The sequence below is a fragment of the Solea solea genome, chromosome 3, assembly GCF_958295425.1.
Source record: "Solea solea chromosome 3, fSolSol10.1, whole genome shotgun sequence".
Taxonomy (NCBI): Eukaryota; Metazoa; Chordata; class Actinopteri; order Pleuronectiformes; family Soleidae; genus Solea; species Solea solea.
Genome location: NC_081136.1, coordinates 30,143,650 through 30,163,401, shown reverse-complemented (window position 1 = coordinate 30,163,401; position 19,752 = coordinate 30,143,650). Strand labels below are relative to the sequence as shown.

Sequence of the window (19,752 nt, the reverse complement as noted above, 5' to 3'; positions counted from 1 at the left end):
ATACATATGTATATGTATATATGTATGTATATATATATATATATATATATATATATATATATATAGAGGTCAAAAATCAACTCCCTTTTTAACCTATTACTTAATTATATGAAACAAAAATGTCAACCTCATGTGTTTTGCAGGTCTGTCCACTTCAAAATGGTCGTGCCAACACCGTTCTTGCACTCAAGCAGTTTCTTTTTTGCAAATAAAATGGTCATTTCCATGTGAAACGTAGTGAAAGACAGTGAAATTCAGCATCCGCAGACCTGTTTTTTGCTGGTGGTCTAGCATACACAGCGAGATAACGCGATCCAAAGTGTTGATGACAACTGCTTTCCGTGCCTAAAAACAACTTAACCTTTCAGACCATTCGATGAAAGAGGGATCAATATCTCTCTTTTTCCTCCCAACAACTGCTCAATAATTTCTTTTTCTTTTTTTCCCCCCCTCCTAACAACTGCTAACAGCCATAATAGGCGATTGTTGTTAGTTAAACATCAGTCTCTGCTGTGATTGGAGTCGGTCGAAAGGTCAAATGTTAGTGATGTTTTCTATAATTATAGGTAGAAAAACCTGGTGGAAACATGTTACAGCCGAAGACGAACAGAAAAGTCTGTTGGGACCATGGTCTCGACTCAAGGAAGTCAGCCCTTTTGAATTTGGCATCCTCTTAAGGCCCTGGTATACTTCCAACGTGCACCATCCACCAACTCCGGAAGGGAATATTAGGTTGAGCATCTTGAATTTGTTCTAATTCTAATGAAGAGAGTGAATTCTGAAGATAAAGTTGGGCATTGTTAAAAACAAAATACTGAGCTGCACTGTTGAGCTGCCAGGATCTGCAGAGCTGATGACACAGCAACACATGACATGTAGACCAATTTTATTATTAATAATAATAATAATAATAATAATAATAATAATAATAATAATAATAATAAAAAGAAAACAGCTTGACCAAAGATATAACAAAACTGAAGCTCTTTAAATCCCAATCTCTACAGTGAAGGGAACAAATAAGATCACTGAAACTAAATTAGATCTCTTCCTTGCTAAATTCAGGATTCATAAAGTAAAGATCCCGGGCCACTGTTTGATCACTTCAATCTTTATGCAATATTTAAACCAAACAGAAGAATCCAAAAGTAGAACTTGCTTATCAAAGGCTTATTCTTGCAAACAGATGATATTAATAGGAGACGGCGTTAATTTGTGTAATGTTCAGCAACAATGGTGAGAGGAGCTTCACTGTGACTAATGTGAGCAGAAGCACTTCCACTGGGAATCTGCAAGTCGTGGCACCTTTCGTCCGAGGCGCGTTCTTCACAAGTGCATCGAAGGTAAGGTTTGCAGACCCAACAGTGGATGCAATGACAGCGTGTGTATTGAGAATTTGGATTCTCTCATTTTCCTCAGCTCTACCTCAGTTTTAGTTTGTTTTTTTAATGAGGAAGCTCCGATCCTATAGAACTCCAGTTTGTTTACGCTTCCAAAAAAAAAAAGAACAGCACCAGTGCTGATTCCAAGCCGTTAGACTTCACAGTGCTCTTTTAATCCGTGGAGATTGACATGTGACTGAATATGTCTGACCCTTACAATGCTCCTGGGGGGGGCTTTTCTCTCGTCTTTGAAGACCCAGTAAAACGCTCTCCTGTTTCCTTGTGCCCCGACTGTTTTGGCATCCCAGAGCACGAGAGCTTTCCAACGCTTCCCCTGTTTAAAAACTCAGGGGGTTGAAAAGTCGACTTGCCTTACAGATTTTTACTTCCTGCCAAGGTGTCGTTGTTGTGACTCTGACTGATGCATGCGTGACGTTTGGCAAACGGAGCACCGCGCTGGCCGAGCGCCCGGCAAAATGACTGCATTAGCAACTAGCCGCTGCTAAAACAGTCAAGCGTTTAGGGAGCTTTTTAAAAGTCGAGGAAATAACACACCGCGTCCTGCTGGGCATCCCTTCTGTAGCACTTGATTTGTCTCGGCTTAAGCGGCTCGTGCATCACAGAGACAACCCCTGAACGGCGCACAGATGTTTCCTCCTGCCATTTTTGCACGGGTGCCATTAAATAAGTGACATTAGTACATGACAGGAGCACAACAAGCATCTCCATGCGTAATGAGACTGGAAGCCTTCTTATGTTGAACTTAAATCCCAACTCAAGCATCTGCTGCGCTGCTCATTTTAGCACCCAATTGCAGCTCAGTCTGCAGCTCACTGGAACTCCCCCAAGGCATCTACCACTCACAGGAAATCAGTCTCTGTGTGTGTGTGTGTGTGTATGAATATATACCTGCCTGTGACTGTCTGCACATTCCTCAGCATCGCGACGTACACGTGCACTCGTGCTTGTTGCTCTGCATCAGTATGTGTACCTGGCGCGGGTTGCGGTCGTCCCGGCGACACTGAAATGTCTCCACTTTGATATGTTCCAGATCCTCTCCAGGAGTCACAACACAGTTGAAATACCACCTCAGGAGTGCAGCTGGCGCTGGAGCTTGGAGATAAACACTGCTCGACTGCAGGGGGGGGGAGGGAAAACAGATGTTTTGTTTGGTGATTGTGAATATTATTACGGATCACCGAGCGACAGTCTGTATTTACGCAACGCTTTTATGACGAGAACAAGCCGAAAACGAAACGCACACAAGCAGATTTATCTGCAATGTGATTACAACCATTTAGACATTCAAAATAATTGGATTTCTTTTTTTTTTTTAAATGCACATGACCTCTTTCAGGTTAATGTGATGGGAGAGGACATTACGAAAACTGCAAAGTTTGTCTTTTAGCAGCACCAAGGGGCATAGCAGTGCCATTAGCATTTTTCACTTGCTGAGCATAATTTGATGCCTCTCTTGCTTTGAGCAAGGACCACTCATTAAAAATGCATTTGTCTCAATTAAGGTGATAACGCGTTAACTCTTTACGGCCCATACATGGAGGGTATTAAACATTACAGTATGTACTAACTATGATGTCAATTATGATGCAAGTGTTACAAAAACGGAAATCAAGTCACTGGAATGTTTTTAGGAAACCCTAATTGGGGGGATTGCTAATCTGCTGTACTTCATAGTAAGTGCTACACTGTAAAATATTTGACATTCAGAGTAAATTATTGGCTATTAGTTGCAAATGGCTGTGATTTGGCAGTATTTTGTCTGTATAAATACTATATTTTACTGTAACTTAACAGATGTAATGTTATGTAGTAACGGTAAAACACAATATGACACTGTTGTATGAAGCACTATACTAGAAGTACTATAAAAACCATTATATTATAAATTAAAACCTGTGGAATGATAACAATGGTGAAATTTACAGTTAAAAACCTGTGAAATGACCTGGAATGAGTTGACGTAAAATGCTAAAACACTGACCTAAACTGGTGAAAGTGGTAAAGATTACGTGACGTGTTCCTTTCTGTTTGGCTGATACACACAGAGAAATCATCATTTACAGGGAATGACATTTACTGCTGTGTTGTGTCTTTTTTTTACCCTGTGTGAATGACATTTTATGAGCGACAAAGGGAGAAATCTCTTGTTAAGACCGACAATGGGCATGTGGTGTCGCAATGGTCGCAACACCGGGGGGGAAACAGAATTCGACTGTATTTGTCGAGGTGACTCGAGATCCATGACTCTTTATGTAAATGCTGTGGTGACAAGAGAGCTCAGCCACCGCCTGTTCGTGCCTGACGCAATCTGCCTGCCGTGCACTTACCAAGCGCAAGATGATACCAAAACAACAAAAAAAAAAACAGGCCAATTCCCCAAAAGTATTGTCTTTTAAAACGGAGACAAATGAATATGCATGACACACACACACACAAGCAAATAAACTGAATATGCAGGGATACAGTACGCAGAGAGCACATCTTGCTCTGCATCTGCTCCCACTTGAGATTTGTGTTTCACTGAGAAGAAGAAGAAGAAGAAGAAAGTGTGTAAAATGACATTTTCATTATGGCTCCCAGGGATTATGAGCGCCATATTTGGGAATATTTTCCCAGACAGCGTTGCTTCTAAACCCTTTTAAAGTTGCACATTCTACTTTCATGTGGGAATGTGTGATGAATACCGCTATTATTCTGTCAGTGGAAGGAGGGATTGGAGGTGATGATTTCGCCTCACGGGCACCGAGTGATGCCGCGTTATTTTGTGGAGCCCGTCTTATTTCCCCCTCTCTCTCTCTCTCTCTCTCTCTCTCTCTCCCTTCCTCCGCCTTGTTGCCTGCCTTTCTCTGCTTCCATCCCTGCTGCAGCTGTTCCAACACAGGTATCAGATTCCTCTTTTAGCCTGACATGCATCCTTCATGACTCGGCCTCCTGCGTGACAGATGAGAGTGTGCAAAGGTAATGGTAGAAGAAGCCTTTCTTTCCCTGGTGGTGCAAGGGAAGAATTGAGCCGATGTGTCTTTCCTCCAAAATAGATAAAATAATAATTGTCCTAATCTGTATTATTTTCCAGTTCCTTACATGGATGCATATGTTCCTTTTCAGCTGCCATAAATTACATAAAATGACTAATACTTTGACAAATGTCTTGTGACAGCTGTTTCTGTTTTTTAGTTGTTAATAAAGTGTAATAATGGCAGTGCGCAAGAGAAGAGAGATAATTAGCGAGAGCAAAGTGGTCAAATGATTCATCAACCTGACTGACTAGATAATTATGCTGAAGAAGATTCCTCATTATAAGAAACAGAGAAAAACATGTTTAACGTTTAAACCTGAGAAAGCACAGACTAGACGATCCAGCACTTGGCATTTAATCAAGGGAGGAGATTCCAGGGATTTGGGATTGCAAATGAAGTCATGGCTAAGAAGAATCAACTTGGATTATACAAGTTAGGGTTCTAAAGCAAAGTATATGCAACATCCGTTTCCTGGTCAACTCCTCGTCATTTGTTATTATGGGGTTCTGCTTGCACCCCAATCCCTGTTCAGTCATCTTCTACCATTTTATCGTCCACAAGGGGGTTTCACGGAACCCAAAACTGGAGAACCCGGTGAAAACCCACGCACCCACGGGGGAGAACATGCAAACTCCATGTAGAAAGGCCCTTGTTCCGAACCCGGGTGCTGACCACCGCACCTTGTAAATATCGGACACATATAAAACTTACGATATGAAATCATGAAGACTTATCCAATAATTGTGTTAAGCCTTCAAACTACAGGATAAATTAGCCAGAAATTAGAAGTCGATTGTCATGGGTGCCGGATCGGGAGCAAAATCTGGCCAATTATCCTCTAGTGTGGGGCAGGCATGAGGCAAGCAGCTAGCAGAATGCATGAAACCCCATACAACTCCAAACCCCAGCAAGACACTGAAAAACATTTTTAGTTTTTGAGCCTGTCAAACTCTCCAACTTGTTGTGAGAGTGGCTGTAGCCGTCATAGCCGTTGCCTATAGTGGCCTGCCTGTGAAATGTTTTGGCTCTCCAATCCAACAAGTTGGAGGATTATCATTTTAATTACATCCAACATCCTTTGAGCACTTTGAGTGAATGGTCTTTCAATAGCAGTGGAACAATTTCAGTCTGGCTCAAAGTTGCGGCCTGGCTGGCCAATCAAAAGAAAAGCCAGTTGTCCTTGTTTACCTTCAGTGACGTATTTGTCTCCGTCCTTTCTGTTTACAGCTGCCGCTACCGATGACAAACAGTGACACTGTTAACGGCGTTTCGTGTGAACTGTCCAATTTCAGCAGTCGCTCTGGATAAACATGTCTCGAACAAAAAGGCTGAAAAAGGTGCGGTAGGAAGGGTTCCTGGCTCTGTGTACGTGATTCTGTTAATCTTTAATTGGACTCCAAAAGGACTGGAAACCGCGTTTGCTGGCATCGGCATCAGTGGGGATCCAGTCTGCCAGCGCGAGACGGCGAGGGAGAGCGGGGGATTTGGGGTGATTGCCAAAGCATACTGGGAGGTCCTGGTGCAGAGTGAGCACAAACCTGGCAGGAGGCTACACAACAACACAAAAGCTAAATCACACAGCCGCACAACCTGTCTGTTGTTATATCTGAGTTTGGACAGCACTGTCAGTTACTGGGTAACTGGGGAATATTTTCACAGTGGTTTTCCAATTTAGCAAAATGGAGAGGGAAAGGGCCTCTCTGCGAGAGTATACAATGAACAGCGAGCAATCAATTCCCCCTCAACGCCACACAATACAGCTGAAATTGTGTCCTTCAGCCTCAAGGTGCACATTCCCTTTTGTTCACTAATAGTAAGGAGCACCTGCATTAACCATCACTCCACTAAAGTGCCCCCACCAGAAAGCAGAATATCTGAAGAAGCTATTCTTCTCTGGGTAAACAGGGTCATAAACTATCCATAGACGAGCCAATTACTTGCTGGAGTGACACGGGAGCCCATTTCAGCCAATCGAACAGCAGGAGGAGCCTCCAGTCGTGGTCTTACAGGCTGCTAACCAGGTTAGCCGCGCTGCTAACGCAGGCCGGCTCTGCCAAGCCAAATTGGTCAGAGAGATTTAGTGGGGCTCTTTCCAAACCCCGGGAGCCATCTGATGTTGCTCGGTGGGCTCTTCGGCTCCGTAGGACCAGCTCGAGTGGCTTTTCTAACTCGCTCACGAGCCAGGGAGCCCTGGCACGTCTTTGTGATTTATGGACCGGTGTGACGGTTAATGCAGGCTGCTTTGCATGCTTTGGACTTCTTTTTAAAGATTTTTTATTCAGACTTTTTGAAATCTACACAATACAACAATAGCTCGCTGGATAAAAAGAAGGGAAACAAAATGCCACAGGAAACAAAATGGGCACACAACCAGGTTTTTACAAAATAATATTCCAGTGCAACACTGCAGGGCATTTCCAGTACAAATGATGAAAATGAAATCATCCATCTCCTCTGATATCTCACTGTACCTTGCAAAACATACTGAAAATCACAAATGAATAGTTTGAAATGTATTTCTATATAGACTTCATTTTGAATTGTTCCATACACTGTTGTGTAAAAGGAAAAACGCAGGCACTGGTATATGGATAAGGACAGAGATATTTCAGGGGAAGTGAAGTGGGGCCATGAGGGTCAAGAGGATTTGATATAAATGCAAAGAGAGCATGTGCGAGGCAAAAAATCACGCAACAGGGTCCATCCAGCAGCTCACTTATCACATCTTTTGACAATGCGCGCGTGTTCCCACCACCACAGGTCTAACCTGACAGCCACAGAGCCTCTTCTGGTTAAATGGAAATCAGCAAAGCAAATACCTAATGTGTAATTAATCAGCTGGGCGCTCATATCTGCTTTTGTGCGACACCTGCGACGAGCATATCTACTGCCTGATACAAACAATGAGCTAATAAGCTCATAATAATGAGGGAAATAGAGCTTGTCTGAAGTGAGTGTCATATATGTATTATTAGAACAAGATATTCAAACAAATAGCTGATCAGGCGTCAGCAGCTCAGTGGATTAAGCCGTGTAGACATGGTCAAGACCTGCTGAAGTACAAAGTGAAAACCAGAACGGAGAAGAACGCTTGTTTAAGTGACTTTGAACATGGCACGGTTGGTTATGTTCAAAGTCAGACGGGCTGGTCCGAGTATTTTTCAGAAACTGCTGCTGCTCTACTGGGATGTTCACACACAACTGCCTCTGGGGTTTACATGGAATAGTATGCTGGGAAATTCTCCAGCAATCCTCTGGGAGAAGAAAATGTCCTGTTGATGACGGAGGACGGAGGATGGAGGATGGAGGACAACGGGGGGAACCACTGATTACAACCAGGGTATGAAGAAGACATCTTGTGGAAACCTTGAAGCAGCAGCAGCAGCAGTGGCAGACCAGATACTGCAAACTGATTTAGCAGTATATGCACACCATTGTTTTCTCACATCCTCCACCTGAGACAGCCACAGTTATCCCGCGGTTCATGCCTTCCACGGTGGCATCATTTGACGTTTTTGGTCAACTCTGTGGCTTCTTTGATTTGATCACTGATTTCTAAATAAATCTGTATGGTCTAATGAGTCCAAGGCTCCACAAAAGACTATAGGCCCATACAGAAGAGCCACACTGAGCTGATGTAAATAAAAGCAGGAGGAGCTTTCAGTTTCACAACAACAGGTCCTTCAATATCCTTCTCTGGAGGTAGACTCATTGCTCTGCCAATGAAGAACACTTGCTGTGGCCGCGTGTAAGTGTTTGGCAGCATTGATTTCAGCTTCACATAGACTTTCCTCTGTCTCCGTCCATGTAATTTGTTTGAAGGGAAGGAGGTAAAATGGGGGAAAATGGTGGTAATGGAGGTAGAAACAGGGGAGATAAAGGCCACACACACAATGCTATTCACAAGGGCTTCTTTAAAGCAAAAATGAATACAATAAACAAGACATTCATGCATTGTACTTGAAATGTAGAATATGTTAACAGCATTCAGTGCAACAAATACTTTTACTTTTTCAGAACTGAGCTTTTATTGGCAGGAAAATAAAGACCATGCGAAGGCATGTGTTACAGTTCAGATTTGATATCAAAACATTATATTGTGTTATTTGGAGTGATGGTTAACTGGGATGGGGGTGCGTATAGCATGAGGATGTACTGCCATCTGCTGTTCAAGTTCACACTACATTACATACAGGTTTCAAGCTCAAAGGAAAGCAAGAAAAGTCAAGACGACACAGATGTGTGTCCTCTGTTTAATGTTCTGCAGCTCGGCAAAAAGACAAAAAATAACATCGTGATGTTGCATGGTATGTACAGATGTCGTGTTAAAACATTGGCGACACAAAACTTTCCAAAGTGATGCGTTTTCTTTCCACCGCAAGAATAAAAACATTTTCTACACACATTATTCTAGTGATTGTACTCTTTACCTGTAAGCTAACACCATTGAAAATGTGAGAATGAATAAAAAAAACAACAACTTTAAAATAAACAAACAGGGAGAGAAAAAATTGTACACACACACACAACAAAATTACAAGCTCTTATTCCTCAAACCAAATGCAGCGATTACAATACTGATCTTTTTATACTGTTAGCTGTTGACAGATTAATAGTGCTTGCTAAAAATAAAAAATAAAAAGTTCTTCTGCTTTAATATTGTCTGTCCAGCTCATTTAAACTGCAAACAGCAAGGAAGCATAAGAATTTATTTAAAAAAAAATACACTTGACAACTTAAAAATTACATTTGCAGATGTATTTTTATTCCTATACTAAAGTAGATAGAATAAGCCACGTTATACCACCAGTTCTAATACAGGAAAAAGGTTATAAAAACTGTAATTAATGTCATATCTGTGGCATGACAGATGCTTATAATGAAGGCTTTTAAACATGTGAAGAGAGTGCGGAGGTGAAGACTGGCTCGCTTATGATGTGCTACCCAGAGTCTTTTATATACACGTCACTTATGGCAGACAGCTCAACCTTGCAATCCCACAATGCACAGCGCCAGCAGCACCAAAGACACCAGGCTCAGATTTGGCGTGATCATGGACGCCTTACCTGAGGGAGCAGAAATATCACGAGATAAATGGACCAAGAAGATGATAAAAACAAAATCTCCCATTAGTCATTTTAATTATTTTAGTGTTACCCTTAATGCTAATCTTCCTGATTGGTCCGTCTCCTCCTTCATAACGGCCGCGCACCATCAGCTCATAGTCGGCAACCTGAGGCATGGGGAAATCCATGAAGTGCCAGCCAGTGATGTAGACTTTGCCATAGATGTAGCCCGTCTTTCTGAACATGACCTAGGAAAGGAAAAACATAGGGTTTAAGCACTTCTATTAAGGTCATTTAGATGTGTCTCAAACTCATTTTCAAATGTCTACATAGTCTAGCACCCAGTGACTTTCCAGGTTCATCCAAAGACATGATGGTAACAGAGTATGGTGAATAATGCTAACTGAAAAATATTAAATATAATAATTAATATTTTATTATATAATATAATAAAAATGTATTTCATGGTACCATGTATTGTAGTTTTGATACGCTGATTATTTTATTACACTGATCATGTTGTGCGTTAAGAGTTAAGAGTCAAAATTTAGAAAACGATATAAACTCTCCGTAAAGCACATCAGTTGCATTCTTTGTATTGGAACAGTGTTAAACATGATCGTTCCCTATTCAAATAAAATTCTATTGTATTGTATGAAAAATGTGTAGTATTAAGCTACAGATTCCACACGCACCTTGTAGTAGAGCGGGAAGGAAATATTGCCAAACCAGTCGTACTGGATGTGGTCCCACCACACATACAGCCATTTTCCCGTCCAGGAGATATAGCGCCACATTCTGGGAGGGTCTGGAGGCGCTGTAAACACAACTGCTTGTCAACACACATGTTTGTATATTGTCAAAAAAGGATAACACATTATAATAATTAGAATAGGTGGCTATTAGTTATAGGTCGAGGTTATCAGTTTTACGTGGTCTCTTCGTGAACATCTCGCAGTGTTCGCCCGGTGGTCCAAGGCCGGCGCCGTTGAATCCACGGACCTCGATGAGGTAGTGCGAGTCAGGCAGCATGTTTTCCAGCCTGGTCTGATTGGCGGTGGCTGGAACAAATATGCGATGGGCTCCCGGCTCTGGGTCGTCGTACTTTCTCCAGTATTTGACCTGGTTAAAAATGTACAATTTCAATGTGTAACATTTATGATAGGTCATTTCTGAAATCATGCTAGCCACCCACTTGAGTTTAACCAATCCAACATTATTCTCTTCTGTTGTGTACTATTTATTATGATTGCAGTTAATTATCTTGTAGTGTATGTTGTGTCCTATGTAGGACACACACAAGGATTTCTTGTGTGCATGTTTCCTGGCTATATAAATTACTGGGTTGCATTCCTTACAGTGCCCTAAAGTTGACATTTTCTTTGCTGATAACTTAGAATATAAGTTGTGTGGACTTACACAGAGCTCCTTTTTCTCAGTAAATTTGGTAGCTGGCTAGTCTGTGGGTTTACTTTTGTGAATTTAGTGTCAAACTTTTAACTTGATTTTCTAATATGGCATCACAAGATTAAAGACGTGTGGTCCCAGGTGTTTCATTAGCCTTTATTGGTATCTCAAGTCAAGAAGACCCTGTTTCTCTTAGCCCTCAAAAATCCCACTACAACTTTTCAAGGGTTTTGAGTGACCACATGTACCAGTTCCGAATTATGGATCAATGAGTTGGCTATATGGTTAAAAAGTAAGTTTTTGAGGTTAGTGAGATTTTCTTCAGTTGGTTAAAAAGGACTTTGTAAAGCTTTGTATACCTGGTATCCCTCAATGTACTGCTGCAGGCCTGTTCCAGTGTCAACCACAGGCAACCACCACACCAGAGCCTCAGTGGAGGACACTGGCCTTGCATATACATCTGTTGGAGGCTCTATAGGCACTGGAGAAATGAGACAAAGATAAGAAAACAGTTGGTCATCTTCCCAGGTTCACACCCTCTCATTTTCCGAGGTAACTTGATGACCCAAGAGCCAAAACCAAAACAAAAATTACCATCTCGTGGATAGTAGATGACCTGGGTAAGGCTGTATGGTCCGTCTCCTTTCACATTAAAAGACTTGATTTTCACCTGGAACTCTCGCACCTGGAAGTCTTCCTCAGTCGGAATGAAATAGCTGTCTCTGTGAACATAACGCCTCGTCTCAGGGTCGGAGATGGTCTTGTACAACCACTCGTACGCATCATGGGGCTTGAACGCGACAATGTAACCAAACTTCTTGCCGGAGAAATACCATGGCTGCACAGGCTAGAAAAGGCAAAAAATATTTTAAGATGTACTCAAGTTCTTTCATAACATCATAAGTGTCACATGAACTGAAAGATTACGCACTGTCCATGTGATGACAATCTCCCCATTTCTACCTCCGTATCCAGCTACATCAGTGGGTGACACCACTGGAGCTGAGAAGAAAAATGCAACAAATGAGTTATCAGAGTTATTTCCTCCACAACTCTCATGCTGAAAAGATACACTGAGTGTTAGTGGGCTCTCCTTACGAGCATCCCAGGTCTTGATCTTGAGGGAGGGGATGCTGGCCTCTCCGGAACCATACTCGTTGGTGGCAATGATCCTGAATTGATACTCCATCCAGGGATACAGGTCTGTCACTTCTACTCTCTCCAAACTGCCGTCAACAACAGCTGGAGCTGAGAGACACATGAAGGACACCCAATTCAAGTTGATCAGTTCTTATTTGGAAGTGATAGCCCAGCCTGTCACAACCATGGAGCAAGCTGGCCCTCTACTGGTGAAGAGCAGTACTCACAGGTGCTGGCATCCCTCCAGTCATCCTCATACAGAGCCCAGTAATGCCTGGTCTGAACGGTGTAGTGGAGAATGGGACTATTGTGATCCGCTCCTTTACTCCACAAGAGCTTCACCCATGTGTCCCCGATCTCCTCCACCCGGATCACACCAGGAGGCCCAGGAACACCTGGATTGGAGAGGAATATTCATGGGAAGAAGGTTGTCAAAAGGATATATGTTACAATGAGTAATCATGATTGTGATTTCCCTATTCTTATTTCCTCTGGATAAAAACACAAAAAAGAAAATACACTTCTTACGATGCTGATACTAACCTACAACCTTGAGGTCAGCGTATGCTGAATCATTGTCCACCACAGTCTGAGCTGTGCAGGTGTACCGACCCTCGTGCCAAATCTGGACATTCTTTATTCTAAGGTCACCTCTGCCATCTTCACTCTGGGGACCAGACCAGAGGAGGGAAAGCGTTAGGGGTTACAAAGTGGGTCATTGCTTGATGCTAATGAAAGGTTAAATGACCAACTGGACCATCTGTGAAACTAAAAATGAGGCTTAGATGAATCATCGCCGTACCATGACACGCTCGTAGTGTTGCCACTCAGAGTCAAAGTCAATGACTCTGAAGTCGATGGCCCAGATGAAGGTGATGTCCAGCATGGGGTCAAATGAAGCAGCGCACATCAGGGTGACCTCATCCCCAACCTTAGCCTCAGTGTCCTCAGGAGGCACAGTGAGGCTGGTCGGATCTAGGTCATAGAATACAACAAATTAATGTAAATGGTAAAGTTTCTGCGTGTTTAAGTCTGTAAATGAGTACATAAATGCCATTATCAACCTGTAATGGTGAGATAACCCGAGCTTTGGGCCTTCCCTCTGTCATTCTCAGCAGAGCAGGTGTAGATGCCCTCATCATTGCTGGTGGCATTAAGGATCTCCAGAGTCCCATCATACATGATCGAAATGCTAAAAAGGAATGGAATTAATGAAGGTAAGCTACTTGATTAATGCAGATCAAAGAAGCCCTGTAATGGTTGGAATACTGTTTATTGCTGTTTATTGTCTTTCCTTTCCATTCCGTCTTCTTCTTCTCGTACTGACCGTGAATTGTTGAAGAGTAGCTCCTTGTCCTTAGTCCAGGTGAACCGGGGTCTCGGAGCGGCTCGGGGTTTGCACTCGATCACCACACGTCCGTCTCTTGCTCCAAGCAGCTGCTTCTTTACAGGGTTCAACTCAAATGTAGGAGCACAGGCTGGGGGGGAGATAACAGAGCGTTCCAGTACGCAATTTTAATGCCACGGGTGAACGGTCGTACTCCGCTCTTGTGACCGGACATATGTTTATATCGTAAGTGTAGTTGTTTGCCACGACTCACCGATGACACGCAGCTCGGCGTTGGCATATTTGATGCCCCAGAAATTCTCAGCAATACACTGGTACATCCCAGAGTCGTCAAAGGTCAGACTGGAGAACTTCAGCTCACCTTTGCCATACTGGAGAAACACACATACACAAAACCCAAATTCATAATTGAACACACTTTAGAAAGGGAAACTAAACACACACTGAAACGACAAGTCTTGTGAAAGCGCTCAGTTTCACCATATATCCATCTTTGTACCAGCGGATGAAAGGAAAGGGCTTCCCCGATGCCACGCAGCGCATGGTATGTTCGGAGCCAATGTCGATCTGAGTGTTGTTGATGGTTTCGGCCCACTCTGGGGCAGCTGATAAACACAAAACCGGCATTGACTGATTAAAGATGGGCCACAGAAAGCACTGAATTTGTGTTCTCTTGTAAACACACACTTCACATCACATCACAGACATTTGATTTCATTGTACTGCTTTGGAATAATATCCCTGGTTTCATTGCCCTGTGTTTTGAGAGTACACTACAATCGACTGCTGGTAGAGGACACTCCAATGCTGATGGGACTCAGATCTGGATTGTTTTTTCAGGGCTGATCGTCAATTGTGTTGTTGTGGTTGATGCATGCAAATAGGCATTTTAGAGGGCAGCTGTGTTCAAATGCAAGGCAATACTTCAGATTCCGAGTCCGATTCAAACAAACTAGACTTACACTCCACATAGAGCCAGGCCTTGTGCCAGTCCTTCCCTTTGGTGTTGATGGCCTCACACTCATACCCCCCAACGTCTTCGTACTGTACATTGTACAAATGAAGCACAGCTCCTGACTCGCTGATCTCGTGATTTGGCGGGAGATCTGTGGCGTCGACCTTCCTCCAAACAATGTGAGGGATGGGACTGGAGGACGTACAGATATATGAAATAAGCAAAGCATCACACAATACATTATTTGTGCACCTTACTGTGTTCAACCTTGAACACTTACTTTCCCAGCGCAAAGCACTCTAATGTAATATTAGAGGCCAGCATGGCAGTAGTTTCTGGGAATCTGACCCTGATGTCCGCTGCGTACTTCCTTTCCTCACCTGAAGCAAAAAGTGATTTATTTTTTTTACATTGGAGGAGAAAAAGGCTTCCTCTTGTTCAATTTTCTTCTTAAAATGTAACACAGATGGACTAACCCTCTTCAGTGGGTAAAGGGATGAGTGGGATGAACTTGGAGAAGACACTTTTGCCAGTGATGGGACTGGAAACATAGCAGGAGTAGTTTCCTGCGTCCTGAGCTTCCACCTTGGAAATGTAGAGGTTTCCCGTTCTCTGGGAGACGAAGCGGCGGCGATCTGTGTTCAGGAACACTGGGAACTCATTGAAGATCCAACGGTAAGTCACCGCCTCTGCAGGAGAATGAGGAAGATAATTGATACTGAAGTGACAATCCGCCAATGTGCAGTGCAAAGATGGAACTGCTTATAAAGTCTTACATACCCGGCCAAGCTTTTGGAGGGGCACACAACAAAACCGCTCCCTGTCCTTGTTTGACAAACACCGACTCTCTCTCCTCATCAGAAAACTCCTCCACAACTACAACCACAACGGATATAATGTTAAATATGAATAATAATTCTAAGGCTATGGCAACCACACACCATTCTAAATGTTGCATCTTGGGACCTTTAATTCTGTTTTGATTGATGAAATGTTTCATCCCTGTTAGCTCAGCTGGTAAGGAGTTGCACTTAAAAACCACAATCCCTGCTTTGCGACCCACCTGTGACTGAAAGATTGTATTATGTTTTGACTCCAGATGTGAGGGAGTCCCGCATGGCCTAGATTTGGTTACATTGCCATTTATAAAATGTGACAATGAAAATAAGATTATAAGACTTTTACTGTTGGAAAAAAGGGACCAGTGGCCAAGTATCAAATCTGGCCCTGGCTAAAAAATGTTTGGACACCCCTTATCTGCGCCCGGGGAGCAAAGGGGGATTGATTACGAGCCCAATTCCTTCCCTCTTCCCCAATTAGCTTTCAAATCTGTGTTTATGCGCTCACATCCAAACTTGACCCTGGCCTCCTTGCTGATGACAGTGCCGTAGATGTTCCTGGCCACGCACACATATGTGCCAGCGTGTTTCTTCTGTCTGGGGTTGGTGATAACCAGGTTACCCCCCACCAGGCTGTAGTGCTCATCCGGCTGCTCCATCAGCTTGATCTCCCAGTTGTCTCGACGCCACCTTGCCGTCATAATAAAAAACAAACATTGATATGATATGACACCATACATATGTATGTTTGCAGTACATGTGACATAGCACATGATCTAAGCGTGTAACCTGTATGAAGCTGGAGGGTTCGCCCGTGCCCTGCAGTTCATGGAGATTCTCTTGTCGGGTGAGTCCTCGTTGTAAACCACATCCACAGGCTCCTCCTCAAAGATGGGGCCATAACCGGTGGCATCATCTGACAAAACGTATCATAATGATCAGGAAAGGATCTGTATTGTCATGATACGACCAAAATCATGACAAACTCCACACAGAAAGGTGCCAGACTGGGATTTGAACCCAGCACCTTCTTGTGGTGAGGCAACAGTGCTGACCACTAATCCACCATGTCACCTCATGAAGCAAATATTCAAAATGTTGAGCACCATTATTGACAACGTTAAAACACAGTCGAGTAAATGTCATTTGTTTAACTTTCCATGCAGTCCGGTACCATCAGAGGAAACTCCTGTACTACCGGTGGTACCACGTACCCCAGTTTGAGAACCGTGTGTTCAGTGTGCCCTGCTAATTCTGAGGAGTTGAACTCACCTCCATAAATTCTTGGCTCACCAAACAGAACAGCCACTGCAAAGCAAAACAAGATTACAACGTTTACAACATACATCTTTTCAATCATATTATTCTGTGGTGTGTTTTTTTTAAGGCATTTAATGTGTTTCTGACCTGTGAAGGAGATGCAGGAGAACAGGGCCAGGAATAGTAAAACAGTGGAGGCCATGTTGTTTATCAGGACATAAAACTAAAGAGAGAAAATGTAAGATTTCAGAATAACAATATACTGTACATATAATATGTGGAATGTGGCCCAACCTTGGCACTGAATGAATGGATTCTCCACACTAGAAAAGCATCAGGCACCCTTAAATAATGCAGGACGTGAGTGACTCAGCAGAACACCGAGCACCGAGTGTGTCTGCACTTGCACCTGCAGAGACACACACAGAGCACTGCTCTGCATGTGCAAACAACTTGGACTGGCAAAATTGTGAGGTAGCTTCGCAGCGGGGACATTCTGAGAGAAAATAGACTCCCCATTCATCTATTGTGATACCAACACATTTGCCAACGTGTACCCGAACCAGGTCAATCTTTGGTTTCACATGCATGGTATCATTTCTGTTCATAAAACAAATAACATACTGCATAGATTTGGGATGTTGGTTATAGGTTGACTGACTTTTTTGAACTCATCGTACAACACTCAATGAAACCTGTCCACCAAACTTCTTCTTTTGCTGCTGATACAACAACAACAAATGAAATGAACAAATATAGTCTCCGGAGTATTTTCTTATTCTGTTCATTTCATTGACGACAACACAGAAGCTTTTCATCTTCTAAATTTGATCATTTCACAAAATACAATGAAAAACTTCGGCAAAAACAACTTTTGTGAACATAAAAGCTTCTTCAGCCAACTGTGCAACCAAGGTTTATTTATTCTGCACAATCTGCACGAGCCAGTCTTTTCCCTGAAACATTGTGGATGAAAGATGGTAGAAGACAAAATACGTGAGGTAGAGCACAGGAATAAAGATACATCTCCAGCAGGGGCCTACACCCAGAACAGCACACTGACATTCAGAGACTGCAGCAGTGGCACTGACTCTTCATGTGACTCAACACAAATATCAGACTGCATGCACTAGCACTAGCACTAGCAGACAACTACATCTTATCCATCCGTGGCCCTGTTTTCATCATAACAACAACAGAGTGAGTTTTATCTGCCCCTGCATGATCCTCTGCACTGACAGCACCACAACCTCAAATCACACAGTAATCCCATCCCAGATCCTCTTTAGACCAGAGATGATTTAGGTCAGCACATGTATTAAGCCTTGCATCTGGGGTGGGTGACTGCAGACTGCAGACTGACTGAATAATAAACAGTGTTTTTTTATGCTTTGTGGTTTATTATTTCACTGATTGTGCTGTTTGTTAATGACATTAACTCAACCTGGATTGTATTTATGACTCTACAGCCAACGCCATTCCATGAAGGACTTTTACCAAACAGGATATGGTGCATCCTGCAGCTCCAGCTGCGCACTTTGCGCACACACACTCGGGACACTGTCACCTTGCGTCTCCTTCCACTGTCCATGTTAAACTATAAGCTCAACTAGTTTTTTGTTTTTTTTAAGAAATCACACAGAGCTGACTTCATGACATTCTCTCTATAAGTACCTACGCAGCTCCTTACATCACTCCGCTCCAATGACGACTGAGCGGCACCGGCAGCTCTGCAATGCGGTACTCTGGCTGGGCCGGTCCATTTTCTGCACCGCACAGCGCCAACACTCTCGCGCTTGATTCCCACATCGGGGTCCGGACATCAGAGTCACTCAGGTCGCATGCTCAACTGATGATGTTCGCGCTCTTACCTTTGAGGCAGAGAGGGGGGGAATCTCAGCACATTGTCCGCATGGCACACCTGGACCCGAACCTTATCGTCCCGCAGCCCACCACCACCACCACCACCCACAAGAGCGTCCCGTTCAGCTGAACTTTTCTATTGGATGGCGGAGGATGAGAGGCGCCTCTGGTAGGCAGCAAGGATGCTGCTGCGATTGGTCCATGAGAGACAGAGGATGGACGAGAGAGGGAAGGAGGGAAGGAGGGAGGGAGGAGAGCATCATGATGCTGCTGCCGCTGCTGCATCCTCCAGTCAGAGACAAAAAGCAGCAGGAATTGTCCGTTTGTTCTCTTTAAATGTAAGAAAATCCCATAGAAATACACAATGATTGTGATTTGCTGTGGTTTTGTCAGTGGAGGTGCAAATGTAACAGTTACTGCAGCACATTTGTAACACACTGCAGTTAATTACACACCTACTATTCCTTTAATTGTTCCTTTTCATGTTATAATTTTACACAAAATGCATGTAAAGTTTTTATACATTTATATTTTACCCATCTGGTATTTAAAGGTGGTTTCTGGTGATGAGTGCTTGTGTTATTTCCGTATTGTTTAGCATTGTCGTTATGCACAATTTGACACTGTACATACAGTATGTTTATTTGATAGAGGCCACAATTTCCTGTGTTCCAAATGCCGATGGGAGTTTCTTTTATTCGCCTCGTGTCAGAAACAAACGGAGGCTGGCTCCAAAAGATATTCCAAAAGATAATTGAAAATGAAGACACATAACCAAGTTGTATTTATGTATGTTGTCTTTATTTTGGACCTATAGGGATCAATCTACAGACTCATACTGAACAAAGCGTGTGCCTTCCTTTTATTAGTAAAAAGGGAGAGAAGACACAAGTAGTAGAAGTGGCAGGTATAAAGAAAGCTATGTTGTTCAAGGACAGGTAGTTGACTCATACTTCCCCTCAATTTATGCCAGATAGCATTAAATAAAGGCAAAGTTGTAAAGTACAGCATATAACCTTTCTACTACAGTTCAGATCTCAGCATTCTCATATTGGCCCTGCCACTCCTTGGCTCAGATCACCGACCTACATCTCCTCGAACTCTTCCCCTGAGGGCAGACCATCATTGTTGCGCCACATCTTTCCGTGCAGTTATTGTCCTCCGTGCCTTCAAAAATGTGAAGCTCCTCGCGGAGCTTGTTGTTCTCGTCGTTAATGGTCTTTTTAGTCAAGAGGAGCTTGCCGCAGTCGCTAAACACAGCCTTGTCGTGCGTGACCTTATCCCGAAGCTTCCGGTTAACCTGCATGAGGATGTCGTTCTCCTTCTTCGTGGCGTCGATCTCGGCTTTCATCTTGTGACACTTGCTGAGCCACGGTCTGGCGTTTTGGTGTTTTTCTTTCAAGTCTTTGAGCCTGCAGTGGAGGACGTTATTCAAGCTCATCTTGGCCTGTCGC

General features: G+C 43.2%; 1 protein-coding gene across 2 annotated transcripts; it reads right to left on the bottom strand.

Annotated features, from left to right (window-relative positions):
• Positions 1 to 8,644: 8,644 nt before the first annotated feature.
• On the bottom strand, positions 8,645 to 18,394 carry cntn1b (contactin 1b). 2 transcript variants are annotated; one of them, XM_058626178.1, is made up of 25 exons: positions 18,307 to 18,394; positions 16,730 to 16,844; positions 16,583 to 16,658; positions 16,448 to 16,483; positions 15,965 to 16,091; positions 15,684 to 15,865; positions 15,117 to 15,212; positions 14,813 to 15,025; positions 14,617 to 14,716; positions 14,344 to 14,528; positions 13,862 to 13,986; positions 13,635 to 13,752; positions 13,361 to 13,511; positions 13,098 to 13,225; positions 12,836 to 13,008; positions 12,577 to 12,700; positions 12,261 to 12,428; positions 11,992 to 12,141; positions 11,825 to 11,895; positions 11,488 to 11,740; positions 11,253 to 11,374; positions 10,419 to 10,608; positions 10,182 to 10,303; positions 9,578 to 9,734; positions 8,645 to 9,486 (listed from the first exon to the last, which is right to left on the bottom strand). In XM_058626178.1, the coding sequence occupies exons 3-25, from the start codon at positions 16,635 to 16,637 to the stop codon at positions 9,404 to 9,406; spliced, it is 3,129 nt and encodes a 1,042-aa protein (XP_058482161.1). In that variant the 5' UTR covers positions 16,638 to 16,658; positions 16,730 to 16,844; positions 18,307 to 18,394; the 3' UTR covers positions 8,645 to 9,403. The 2 variants fall into 2 exon arrangements, with proteins under 2 accessions (XP_058482161.1, XP_058482160.1); XM_058626177.1 differs by lacking the exon at positions 16,730 to 16,844.
• Positions 18,395 to 19,752: the final 1,358 nt, after the last annotated feature.

Excerpts from the sequence above, each read along its gene's own strand:
- cntn1b (XM_058626178.1), bottom strand. The coding sequence starts at position 16,637 with ATGGCCTCCACTGTTTTACTATTCCTGGCCCTGTTCTCCTGCATCTCC. Across the intron at positions 15,866-15,964 it reads AACCCTCCAGCTTCATACAG|GTGGCGTCGAGACAACTGGG; the intron begins GTTACACGCTTA and ends TATGACGGCAAG. Across the intron at positions 11,375-11,487 it reads CATCTACTATCCACGAGATG|TGCCTATAGAGCCTCCAACA; the intron begins GTAATTTTTGTT and ends TCATTTCTCCAG.